Here is a 13127-nt window from a genome sequence, read left to right on the forward strand (position 1 = left end):
AAAAAAAAAAAAAAAAAAAAAAAAAAATCCTGGGTGTGGTGGCGCATGCCTGTGATCCCAGCAACTCAGGAGGCTGAGGCAGGAGGGTAGTAAGTTCCAGTCAGTCCAGGTAGCCCAAGGGTTGAGCTTCCTTGGGTTCTATCCCCAGTACCATGAGAAAGGAAAACGGAAGCATTTTTATGGGTCCCCGAGGTAGACTGGGCTGCAGGCACTGCACTTCTGGAGCCATATGGAGAGGCTAGCTTTGCTTGGAAGACTGGGTAAATTGCAGGTCAGCCCCATTGAAATCTTTCCTCTCCAGTAACCATACTGCAGGTGCCTCTTAAAAAACTATTCCTTTTATTGGAAAAATACAGTTACAAAGAATATTTCTGTGAAAAAAAACAACCACTCCACCCTTTCTTAGCACTGTTCTTTCTTTTGGGCAACATGCTCCCTCATCCAGAAGTGAAGCTGTTCTAGTTTTTTTTGTTTTTGTTTTTTTGTTTTGTTTTTGGTACTGGGGACTGAACTCAAGACTTTGCGCTTTCGAGGCAGGTGGTGGCACCACTGAGCCAAATCTCCAGCCCCTTGATAGGATATTATGGGAGACATTTCCTATGCTTCTAAGTGGTCTGTGCAGCCCCTCAGGCCGACTGCTTCTCAGCTTGCTGGTTTCTCAGCTCCCAACTCTGACTGCAGTCTGGGTTGTCTGAGCTGTCCACGAACCCCTCTGCCCCCAAGACTGGCTTTGAAGATGGTCCTTCCGAAGGATGCCAGCATGCAGGGCCCGGAGCCCTGTATCCCTGCCACACTACTTTGCCTGCCTTGGAGGACCAGCTGGGTGGGGGTCCCTGAACATTGCTCTGGGGACAGACCCAGCTGTCAGCGTCCGACAGCGCTGTGGACACCATTGATCTGACTTCCTGACTTCGTAGTCCAGGAGATGGAGCATGAAAGATGCTAATAGACCGGATCACAATCATAGAGCTGGTGAGAAGGGACTGGAAATGGGTCCTTGGCCTCTGACGATATTTGTTTTGGAGACAGGGTCTCACTGTGTAGTCCAGGCTGCCTTTGAACTCATGGTGATCCTCCTGCCTCAGCCTCCCGAGTGCAGGATTATAGACATGTACCACCACACCCAGCAGCTTCCCCAAGTTCTGTATTCTTCCCTCTCAGGACTTGATAAAAAATAACTTACGTTGCTGCCCCACTAGAATGTACGCTTATGTTACAGAATTAGCTTTATAATTATTTTGTTTCCTGCTTTAACTTACTATTACTCTGACGGGAAGAAAAAGGAAAACTTCACAAGGTGACTGGAGTCCAGCCCGCACCTGGAGATGGCCTGCTGTGTTATGGGGATGTGCTTGACTGACTCTCGATCACCGCTGGCCAAGCTCATGCCCTCTGAAAGGTGGCCTTGTCCCTGGGCTTTGCCAACTCATCTGTCACCAAGGCTCCCCAGTCCCGACCCAGGATCTTACCTGTTCAGAGACAGGGAGCAGATCAGCCTTTGTCCCAAAATCGCCAGGCCGACGCTGGTGCTGGCTACCTGCGGACAGAGTGCTAGTTACTGGTCCAAGCTCCGCCCAGCTTCCCTGGAGTGAGAGGATCCTAACGCTGCTCTGAAAATCCTGTCAGGGAGGAGACTAAACTCTAAAGGCTCATTGCACAAGGGTCTCCATCTAAGCAGTTTTTTGCTTTTCCCTAATCTCCTACTCTCGTCTCTCTGCCTCTCTGATTTTGCTTAGGTCCATGTGTCCACGTATCAGTTCCCTGCTATCAGATTGCAGCTGGACTTTAACTGAAGCCGAGTGAACCTGAGCTCCACACGGACGGTTTCATTTCGAGGAAAACGAAATTCAGCCCCACCTGACTGCAGGGTGGGAAGGGCATGGGCAGAAGGGACGGGAGATGTTTCTTGACACGTGGTGGAGCCCTGGGCCCATGTCCCTCATCCCTCTCCACGGCCTCCGGGAGCCAGAGGGAGACGAGCAGGCCACACTCTCCGAGAGGAGCGGAATGAGCCCCTAGACTGGCCTGCCCTTCGGTGCTGCTGTTAGCTGACCCCATAATCCCTCTGACGAGTGGGTCCTGACAGTGACAGCAGGCGTGGGTGATGCTGGATCCACACCATCCCCAGCCTTGCTGTAAACACCCAGGCCCCATCCTTGGAGAGACTTTCTCACTCCGTGCAGGGCGGCCTCAGGAACAAGCTTTCTCTTTCACAAACTCACTGCACAGTGGGTGAAACGGGCCTGGTTTGGTAAGGTCCCGGCTCTGTGCTCAGCCCTCACTCGGGTGTCGGCCCCTCCCCAGCATGGAGAAGCTTCCGACTTACAAAGTCCATGGAGACGATGGGCTCCAGCTCGCTGGAGTTCTGGGGCTGCGTGAGCAGGATGGCAGAGGCAGGGATCTCCAGGCTGAAGTTGCCCGGCTGCAGGCGGACCACTGGCGGCTCCGTGGCCATGATCCGCAGCACGAGGGGCTGGAACAGGATGTAGAGATCTGCAAGCTGCCCGGTTTGGGGAGAAATGGAGGGTCATGAGTTAGGGAGTGGAAATTGTGAACCAGGAGCCTGTGGTGACCAAGGCTCCCATCACGCAGTTGGAACAGAAAGCCTCCCTAGTAGTAACGGCGGCAGCACACCCACCCCCCATGGTAACCACCACACTTCTTTACACAGAGCATGCCAGCTCCCAGGCAAGGGCTTTGTGTCAGAGACTTCGCAAGCCCCCCCATCAGTGTCCCTGCTTGGGACAGAGGATGTGCGCTGTGGGGAGGCCAGGTGGCTTCCTCCAGGTTCTGATAGAGGAAGCCGTGGACCCAAGAGTCAGACCCGCCCACGTCTGACTTGAGTGCCTTCCCTTAGGACCCCTTGGTTCCCCAAGGCAGACCTGAGCCCGTAGACCTGTCATGACCGGTACTTAGCCCGTAGGAAGGTACGATATTAACAGGTAATTCTCAGAATTCACTAATGTGGGCATTAATCTTTCCCTTAAGGATTAAATCCTTTATTAAAGCTGATGTATGCTTTATTTAAGATGGTTATTTTTGAGACAGGGTCTCGCTATGTAGTTCAGGCTGCCCTTGAGCTTACTGTGTAGCCCAGGCTGGCCTCAAATGCAAGGTGAGCTTCCTGCCTCTGCCTCCTGAGTGCTGGGATCACAGGCGTGCTCTGCCATACCTGGCTTGTATTTAATCTACTTACTTCAAGTGTGGTGGATCCTTGTGGAAGGAATATATGATTTTATGAATTTACAGTGACTTTAATTGTAATGTACTTTATACTTTAGTGTTTAGTATTTGAGGATATTTGATTAAGAGGAAAAAAGAACTCTTACAAATGGAAAGATGGACTCATTCCTGGATCAGAAGGGAACATAACGAACCCACAAACCTTCAGGAAATAATTGCAGTGAAAACAAGTACATCACCAAAGAGTTGAGCCCTGGGCAGTTACCCGGGAGAACACGTTGCCAATTCCTTGAGAGTTCTGAATTAAATGGTTGGAAATCTGAAATGCAAACACCATCATGTCACGGTAAGGTTTACCTGGATTATTGTCTTTTCAGGAAAAACATGGTTCCCTATAATTATATGAATGGTGAAGCTACTGTACCCTAAAATGTTAAGGTGCTCTGTCCCAACCCCAGGGAATCAAATGAGTAAAGCAAGAGAAGTAAACAGAGGAGTGAAGTGTGTTGCCCAAGGTCACATGGGAAGTTACCTTCCCTTGTAGTGAGCACCTGTCCACCTTGGGACCCTGTAGAATTACTTGTGCTCCACACATGGGCATCCTACAGGCACCAATCATGAGTCCCATCACTGTCATTGCTTTCAGAGATCCCTGAGATTCAGGATGCTCGCGTGATTTACTTTCCCAGGTGAGTGGTTCTCAAGCCTACAGCTAGCTCGAAGTGTCGTTTTTGGCACTTTAAGTAAGATAGCTGGTACTGCCACACTCACCATTTGGACGGAGGACATAACTTCTGGTGTAAGTGAGACATACAGAAGGAGAAGATATAAAAGGGATGCTCAGTGAGTCTTCAGTTAACTGGCTGGAGGGATTGTTCTCATTATCCTCACCGAGTCAGTGAACATCTGCACTGTTATGGGTCACTGTTGGTGATAAATCGGTTGTGGTCACTGTCAGGAGAAACCCTGACATTGGTGTGACCTGAGGGACAACACTGAGGTCGCACCAGCGACATGGACTGCGATGCTCCGGGTGTTGGTCTGGATGCCTTGTCTGTGTGTAAACCTGCGATGCCTGTGAAGACCTCTGAGAGTGGACCCCACGCTCTCCCCTTTCCAAACGAGGAAGCGGAGTCACAGAAGTTAAGCTAAATGACCGAGGCTCACAGGCAGTTCGCGGTGGTGGGAGGCCTCGCATTGGCCAAGAGCAGTCTAGGGCAGTAGCCGGCCATCGTGGAAAAACCAAAACTAGCAGAACTGGAAACCCAGCTATTCCACATCAAATAACAACATTCGTTCCACGATTCCTTCTCTTGTGGCCCTGCACGGAGTGATACCTAAAAAGGCCCAGGAATCGCAACTTTGACATAAATGCCACGGTGGCGACGTATGAGACGACACGTGGCCGTGCTGGTGGTCACCACCCGCAAGCTGTGGTTACCTCTTTGGTGGACAGCGTGACACTGAAAGCGCCGGCAGCAAAATGAGCCAAGGACGCCGACCTGAAGAGGTACTCGGAGATGCCGATGTACAGCATGGAGTCCGAGTGCTCCGGGAGGTCGAAAGGCTCCGGAGAGAAGCGGGGGTCGGTGAGGTCTTCCAGTGGGTAGAACGCGCCCTGAGGAGATCCAGAGGAGTGTGGGTTAGCGCGGAGCCCCCGGCTGTGGACCGAGGTGCAGACCCTCTCCAGCCACGCCTGCAGGGTTTGGAGGCTCCGGGGGAGAGGACCTGGTGAGTGCAACCTGGGGTGCAGCTCAGCCAGAAGCTCCTGGCTGTGAAGGATGGAGCTGCAGTTGGAGGGAGCAGCACCTCTGACCCGTTCCTAGGCTGCCACTGGAGGCGTTAAGCCCTTGGCCTTCAAAACCTGTGGCTGGGATCCCTTCGGAGTCAGGGAGACACTGGGAAGGGCCCAGGTTCCTTCAGCACAAGGTAGTTCACTGAATTCCTAACACTGCTCTTGTGAGCTAAGGGCATTGTGACAATGCTGTCTTGGAAACACTGCACTGATTGGGAAGACTGAGAGAAATGTTTTTGTTGTTTTATGTAGGTTTTTTTGGTTTTTTTTGGTACCAGGGATCAAACTCTGGACCTTGCACTTGCGAGGCAGGCAGCAGAACCACTAAGCTAAATCCCCATCCCTGTTTTTGGTTTTTTTTGTGGTATGGGGATCAAACTCAGGACCTTGCTCTTGCAAGGCAGGTGGCGATGCCACAGAGCTAAATCCCAGCCCTGTCTGAGAGAAATGTTAATCAGGATGTGCTTTGAAAGACAATGGCAGTAACTTGCACAGCTTTTCCAGGGTGAATGGATGTGTTGGCCATGGGTTCCTGCCCAGGGCACAGGTCAGCAGCCCCCAGCTGACTCCCCTGCACTGAGAGTTAGGAAGACAAAAGCCAGCACGCACAACCCATGTAGGAGTTCAGCTCTACCAAGTGCAGACCTCTGTTCTCAAGAGGCCCAGACACTGCACTGCTCACAAAAGAGGCAGACAAGGCAGACAAGGTAAACAGCCATTTGCCCATCAGGAAAGGGGTCAAGAGTTCGGGAGAGGCATCAACACGAACGAGTTGCTAGAAAGAAAAATTGTTTGTCTGAAGGGCGCGTGTGCATGTTTTCTCCAGCACACAGTGCTCATTTTCCAAGGGCTGGCTGTTAACAGCCAGGTGAGGAGTCCGAGGGTGATAAAGTTACCTTCAAATTCAGGTCGAGGTAGTGCTCAGTGATTTCTGGAGGGCTGATGAGGGAGTAATCCAGCAGCGTGAAGTTGTCAATCTTAGTTAAAACTAAAAATCCAAAAAAAGAAAAAAAATAGATATTCAATAAAGTGTAGTGTAAGATGAATAAAGGCCCAAGCTCTACTTCAGCTCTCTGTTTAAAATGCCAGTTCTCTCCTTCCACAAGTAATACATTTAAGGAAAACAGATGAGTCGAAAGAGGAAAATAAAAACCTCCCTCAACCATGTCACCCGAAAAGAAACATCAGTACAGTTTGGGGAATTCCTTTAAGGCACATGACCGCACGCCAACATGTATGCATACATACAATATGTACATAATTCTTTTATTTTCCTGAGACAAGGTCTCACTATGCAGTTCAGGCTGGCCTTGAACTCACAGTATTGCCCAGGCTCTCCTCAAACTCGGCAAGCCTCCTGCCTCAGCCTTCCAAGTGCTGGGATTGTAGGCGTGAGATAGCATGCCCTGCTATATATATAGTTTTATTTAAAAAAGGTAATTAGCACAAAGATCCTTACCAATATTAAGCCATATATATTGGGTTAAGACCCTTTCAAGTTCAACATTATAGATTTCAATGCAGTGAGAACTTAATTTTTTAAAATAATGAACATGCATTACTGTTTTGTTTTGTTTTGGTACTGGGATCGAACTCGGAATCTTATGCAGGCTGTGGTACCACTGAGCTAAATCCCTGGCCAGAGCATGCATTACTGTTGCAATTACGAGTAATTGTTTAAAAAGTGAGACCCTGTGAGAGAGAAAATAAAAGCCACTAAGTCAGAGAGGCCAGGGAAATTCTCATGCACGGTGCCACAGTTTCAGATTAGCATTTTCAGACAGAAGCAGAAGGCCAGGGGACCAGGGTGTTTGTGGGCAGAGTTCAGGTGAGCTGTGCCTGGCTTTCTGCCTGGGGCTCTGGAGAGCTGCATCCCTGCCACCCACCCCATCCGGTCTGAGCTATGAGACTTCTGCCTGCTCCAAGGCACCCGGGAGCCATACCTTCTCTTCCTATGAGACATTCAGGTTTATTTCCAGACAGACAAGAGAAACAAGAAGGCTATGGTAGTTGCCAAGGAAAGGTGGCCGCTGCAGTTTTTGAAATGCAGTCCAGGGCCAATCTGAATGGGCCCCACAGCCAGCCCGGGAGGGAGGTGGGTGGAAAGCCTTCATCGGTAAGGAAACCTGCCCGCCCAGGGCTAGCTCGGCACGGACCCCTGGGCCAGTACTTGCCCTTCAGTCCATTCTTTCTCTTCCTCCCTGCCTCTCCAGTCCCCCTGCCCCACACTCGTCTCTTCTGGCCCCTGAGCAGTGTCTGTGAGCTTGGTGTGGCCAAGGCCCTGGGGCTGGGGCTGGGGTTAGGGACATCAGTCCTGCCCCTGTGCCCAAGGAGCGATGGCCACACTGCAGGCAGAACAGGTCTTGGATGGAGCCAAGGACCCAGGACAAACCAGTCCCCGTCATCCGCAGCAGGAAATGCGCCCTCCATTCCCGGTTCTGCAGTGCTCAGGACCCTTGTCTGCTCTCAAGGACCTCAGCAGTCTGTTGGCAACGCTGCCGTCTACTTCCCTGCTACCTGGAAGCGGGTCTGTCTCCACAGCCTGGCCGGCAGCTCTTCCCAAAGCACACACCAGGCCCTGCGGCCTCAACCCTCTCAGGGCATCTTGCCTTGGGCTACAGGGCAGATTTGCAGCGGCGCCAGAGCCCGAAAACCTAACAGTCCCTTGCCTGTCTCTGCCTGGACCTTGAACGTGGCCCCGCCCCCTCTACTCACGTGTGGATGGGCCCCTCAGGCTCCGTCAACCCTGCTCACACGCGGCAGGGTCTTTGGGCCCAGGTCCTCTGCCTGAGTGCTGCCCGCACATGCTGTGGCTGACTGCCTCCAATCTCTCAGGGCAGCTGTGTGTCAGCGCTGCGGCACAGGAGCGGGGCCTCCGAGAGACGGCCAGGCCGTGGTGCCCAACCCTGGGACGGGCAAGCACCATCACGCTGTGCAGTTTGGCCTGTCCGTCTCACGCACACTCCCTCGCCCCTCTGCCGAGCCGCAGCTCAGTGTGGCACCCTCAGCCAGGTGGCTCCTGACCTTGTATTTCCTGTCTCCAGTCTGTGAGCCAAGTAAACTTCGACCACCGATAATACACCCGGCCGGCGGCGTTCGTTGCAGCCACAGACGAGGCCTGAGACTCACCAGGCGGCAGACACCTCTGTCCAGTGCTAGCAGGCTGTGAGTGGCACAGGCTTCCCGCCCCTCTGTGATTTGGCTGTGTTATCTCAGGAGTCTGACTGAAGATTTACAGGACTCAAATGGGCATGGCAGAGGGTAGAGTTGGGCTCATACTGCGCCTGTGTTGCTAGAGGTATGAGATGTAAGTCCCAGTCCGAGGAGCAGCAGGCTCAGCTGAGTTCACTTCCAGTTGAACAGACAAGGTCAGCTGACTCTACCTAAGTTCTTCCCCTGTGAATTAACCGTTTCTTCTCCCCAGTAAGATATGCTAGTGCCTCTGCTTGTGATACTTATAAACACTGGATTCCTTGGTGCCTTTTGTCTTTGCTGCCCAGGGCAGCTCAGATCAGCCCAAGATCCAGCTGTCTCTCAAGTCTCTGTCTGTGTCTCTGTTCCCTGTCTCCTATCGCGGATGTCACATTGTCTTGTAGGAGATCGAGGCCCGCTGCAGAGGTCTTCTATGAGGTCTCTGATACGGCCAGATCTGGAAGCAGCCCCATCCTACTCCCTTGGGCTCTTCCTGCAGTGCCACCTGCTCAGGAGTGGCTCTCCTGGCCCCATGCTCTGGAACAGAAACCCTGCTCATCTGTCTTCCGACCACCCCTCCCGGCCACAGCATAGGTTTGCTGGTCTACCTGGCTTCCTGTCTGCTCCTCCCACGCAACCCAGGAGGTGAGCATTTCTGCCTCCTCACACCCAGGCCAGTGCCCAGCTGATCCCAGGTGGAGGGCAGAGAGAGAGGCACGTAGGGTGTCCGTGCCCACAGGAAGTGTCCCTGATGAACATGGCTGTCGGGTAAGGTTCCTAGAAGACATGGCGGAGATCAGGCCTGAGCTGAGTGTGAGACGAGAGTTAAGAGGATGGAAAGGCTGAGGAGTGGAGGGGGAGGGCTGTGATGTGCAGGGAGCAGTAGGGTGTGGGCGTTCTTGGATGCAGGGCTGGGGGCTCCTCCGGGAGCTTGTCTGGGCCTCGCCCAGAGGCAGGGAGCTGGGGAAGCAGAGCCGTCTGACGGCCACAGAAGAAAAGCTGCAAGAGGAAGCAGGGGCAGGGAGTGGAGCCTGTGTGTGGCCACTCTTGGGCTGCAAGGAAGGTGTGTGGCCTTGATGCTGAAGGCGGCACAGGGGAGTGACCTCGTCGAGGTCAGGGTCGGTCATCTGCAGAGCGGGGCTTGGTGCCCGAGGAGCGGTTCAAGCCGGTGATCCCCTGACTCCTGGCCTGCAGCTGAGCCCCCTCCTCTAGTGGCAAAGTCGCTCAGCAGCTAGGGAGCACAGCCGAGCTCAGGCTGTGTCCTCTACACAAATCCTGGGACTTTAGTTTGCAGGGCAGCTGGGTGCGGTGCGCATGTCTGTCAACCCAGCACTTGGGAGGCTGAGGCACGAGGTTCGTGGTGAGTTCAAGGCCAGCTGGGGCTACAGAGTGAGACACTGTCTCAAATAAAAAGCAAAAAACAAAAAACCAAAACCAGAAACGCGGGGTGAAAGGGGATGGGGAAGAGTGGGTGTCCGTGCCTTGAAGAGCAAAGCTGGAGGGGCAGACGTGAAGGTGGGGTGCGCAGCACCAGGGGACCCTGCCTCAAGACTCACCCTCCAGGGAGCTGAGGTTGGTGTTCAGCCCTGCTGCTTCGTCCGAGATAAGGGGGCAGAGCTGTGGGGAGGGACAGAAACGAGGGTGTGGGCAGCCTGGAGCCGAGCCCCCTGGACAGCAGGCGGTGTCTCGGCTCACCATGGCTCCCTGGGAACCGTGGGGAACGTTGGGGGCGCCGCCCCGCCTCTGTCACAGCTCCGTGTCCGCCGCAGTGCCACAGCCCACCCGTCCCTTCCCCAGGCTGTTAGAAGTCCAGCTTCTCCCCGTTGTGAGTGGACTGTAGCACGTCTTTGCGGAGGGCCACGGCCCAGTGCCTTGTGCTCGCTGTGTGCCCCAGTGCGCTGAGCACGGGGTTGGCATCGTGGGAGCCCGGCACCAGGGGCTGATTCCCTTGGCGAGTTACTCAGACTCTGACTCAGTTTCCTCATCTGCAACGTGAGGATGAAATTGCTGTCGACTCACCAAAGTCTAATGGGAACTGAAGTGGTCTGCGTAAAGCTGCCCAGTGTCAGTAGTGTTAGCTGGCATTGCCTCAGCCCCTTGCTCCGGCCATGAGTGCCAGGAACAAGCGGGTACAGCACGGCCCAGACAGGCTCGTGAGTGCCGGGGCCACACAGGTGGAGTGAAGTTGGGGCTGGCTCAGGGGGTTCTCGCCTGCTTCCCATTGCCAGAGGGACCCGGAGAGGCGAAGTGCGTTATTGATCAGCCACGCAAAGTTCCAGGCAGACTTAAATACCAGCTACTGTGCGGAAGTCTTTCTTCACTGCCTCCTGTCTGAGGCCAAAGGACAACACCCCGCACTGAGTGCTCCAGTGTGGGGCCCTGCCAGGCAGGGTGGAGGACCCGGGGAAGTGGCAGGGGCCCTGCCGCTTCACCCTCTTCTGGAAGCTGATTTCCCCGCCGATGTGCTAGGCGCTTCCTGTTGGCATGGCACAGACTGGGCACTGGGGACACGAGAGAGCCACCCTCATTGTGTCCTTCTTCTGCAGTCCTCCCCAGCCAGTGCTCAGCTGCCCCAAAGTGTAAGTAAAGGGATCAGGAAGGTATGGTTGGGATGGGAAAGAGAATCCTTGGCCATTTCCTTCCTCAAATACTGATGCCTGGAGTTAGGATGCTCTCGGCTTTGGAGGGCATCTTACTCCTGTTTGCTTTAATTTGTTCTTATTCTATCCATTGGGAATCTCTTTTCTTCTTCCCCATTCCTTACCTACCCAAATCCTAACTATACCCAAAGGCCCAGTCCAAGTCCAGCATCTCCTAAAAGCACCTCCCAGCACTCTTCCCGGCCCCATTTCTGTAATTTCCATCCTCTGCACCCCACACTTCAATCTAGTTGCCATGCAGTTATGCACTAAATTCAAGTCCTCGTTGACTTATTGTTCCCCAAGCCCAGGTTTTTCTAGATAGACAAATTTATTCCTCCTTGCAGCCTTGTAGAGCCTAGCCCAGCGCTGTGTGCAGAAGGGGCACAGAATCAGCGATCCCTGAGGCTTGCTTGCCTGTCCCATGGCAGGCCACTTGAGGGCAGGGATGTTGTCTTATGCCTCTCCGGGGCCCTAGTGCCCGCCACAGCGTGGCGCACAGCACAGTGTCACGAAGTGGCAGCGGGTAATGTGCGTGCCAGTGTCCCATGGCGCCTCACATACAGCAGGGGCTCAACAAAGGCTCGATGACTGAGGGTTATGGGTGGTGACCTGCCACCAGTGCCTGTGGTCCTGTCCAGCCCCCAAGACTCACCACTGCATTTAAGTTCCTCAGGATGGGCTTCTCCATGGGCTCAGCGAATGTGTTATACAGGGCGCTGGGGACGGAACAAAGAGCCTCCTCAGGACCCGCTGGGCGGCGGCCAGCCCCCAGGTGCTGCCCCAGGAGCCAAGTGCCCCAGCTGCTCTCACCTCAGGTCCCCAGTGAAGGACACTTGGGCATGGCTCACTTGGGCGTAGCAGTCCTGGAGCTTCAGGGCAGGGTGGCTGAAAGCATCCTGGGTCGGGATGATCACACCCGTGAAGTAGACTCCAGACAGGAAGAGATCAGCTCCACCTGCGTCGCGGCTGTTTAGAGAGGAAGTCTCGTGAGGTTGTGGTCTGCGCCGGGCGGGGAGATGGAGCTTGTGTCCTGAACACACCGACCATGGGGCACAACAGGGCCTCTCTGCCATCTGTGAGACCGAAGCCCTCAGGCGGGGAAGGTGACCCGGAGTGAACTAATGAGCGAGCCTGTTACTAAGGCCCAGCCAAGGTCCCCGCCCCCGTACCGGACGAAGGCACTGGATTTGTAGTCAGAACTGTTCCTCTGCCTCTCAGGACACCTTAAATGGCTTTTGATCAACCAGCCACTCTGCTTCTAAGGGATGGATACAACTCCCTCCTTCTAAGTACAGATTGCAATTTAAATCACAGCTGGAGAAAACATTCCTGAGAGGGGCTGCTAAGGCTAGGTGTGGTGGCACACGCCTGTCGTTCAGCTCTCAGCAGACTGAGGCGCGAGGATTGCTGGGAGTTTAAGGACAGCCTGAAATGCACAGTGAGGCCCTGTCTCAAAAACCAGACAAAACAAAAAGCAGCCTAACCCTGACAGGCTTGATGGTGAGTCTATGAGTGAGTACAGTCTTGGCTTTGGCTCCTCTGTGACCTGGAGCAGCAGGACGCGGGGTGGGGGTACTCACAAAAGCGGGGCCCTGACTTCCCAGTCTGCGCTGATGTTGGCTGTGCCGTGGTTGGTCAGTGCTCGGATGCCCACCCCGGGCACAAAGGCTAATGAGGTATTTGGAAATGAAAAGGTGTGGATTTTTATGCTGTAAGACAAGAAAGGGGTGTGTTAAGGTGACTCTTGTGCATGGTTCCAAGTCAAGCAGAATTACAAAGGCAGCTGTCAGGTTCCTAGGGGCAACTGTGGATTCCCAACTCTCCTTCTCCTTACCAGAAAGCCCCTGCTGCCTAGTTGAGATGAGAAGAGAGTACATTTAGAATGAAATTTGCAAATCATCAAGCAACCTACTTCTTTAGATCAAGGCAAAAACAGGCACAATGCGTCTTGCCCCTTTAGCAGGTCCACTGATTTGCAAAGGGGTGATATTGGACTGGGGAGTATTGCACACGTCACAGGACATTTGGCCCAAGTATCAGCAGGGTCCACCACTCAGGCTGACCACCCCGAGGGTGCCTTCTTCCTTTTCCAGGTGGCCTTGATGTGGCCCGGACTCCCCAGGGGAGAGGCTGGCTTCCCGAGTCCCCCGGGCTGGTGACAGTAGCCCTAGGTCCACGGAGCCTGGTAGCTGGTGAGCTCGGTAGGCCGACAGCCACACTCACGGTGACAAGTTCTTCCTGCCCAAGGGGCGTGACTGCTCCCTGCCAGGCACAGGTGAGCATTTCGTGTGCGCTGGGGGACGGTTGCCATTTCT

The 13127-nt window shown here is 54.0% G+C and overlaps 1 protein-coding gene across 7 annotated transcripts in view; it reads right to left on the reverse strand.

The window, feature by feature from the left end:
• Bpifc (BPI fold containing family C) overlaps window positions 1-13127 on the reverse strand; it is a 48271-nt gene that overhangs the window by 14009 nt on the left and 21135 nt on the right. For all 7 annotated transcript variants that reach the window (XM_010637612.2, XM_010637610.2, XM_010637609.2 and 4 more), the window contains 9 exons: window positions 12393-12521; window positions 11623-11778; window positions 11465-11528; window positions 9727-9787; window positions 5875-5966; window positions 4625-4801; window positions 3449-3502; window positions 2327-2500; window positions 1470-1537 (listed from right to left, as the gene is read on the reverse strand). In XM_010637612.2, the coding sequence (XP_010635914.1) occupies window positions 1470-1537; window positions 2327-2500; window positions 3449-3502; window positions 4625-4801; window positions 5875-5966; window positions 9727-9787; window positions 11465-11528; window positions 11623-11778; window positions 12393-12521 (975 nt within the window). The remainder of the gene's footprint in view (window positions 1-1469; window positions 1538-2326; window positions 2501-3448; window positions 3503-4624; window positions 4802-5874; window positions 5967-9726; window positions 9788-11464; window positions 11529-11622; window positions 11779-12392; window positions 12522-13127) is intronic.

The sequence above is a fragment of the Fukomys damarensis genome, unplaced genomic scaffold (assembly GCF_012274545.1).
Source record: "Fukomys damarensis isolate Sample0158 unplaced genomic scaffold, DMR_v1.0_HiC HiC_scaffold_15, whole genome shotgun sequence".
Classification (NCBI taxonomy): Eukaryota; Metazoa; Chordata; class Mammalia; order Rodentia; family Bathyergidae; genus Fukomys; species Fukomys damarensis.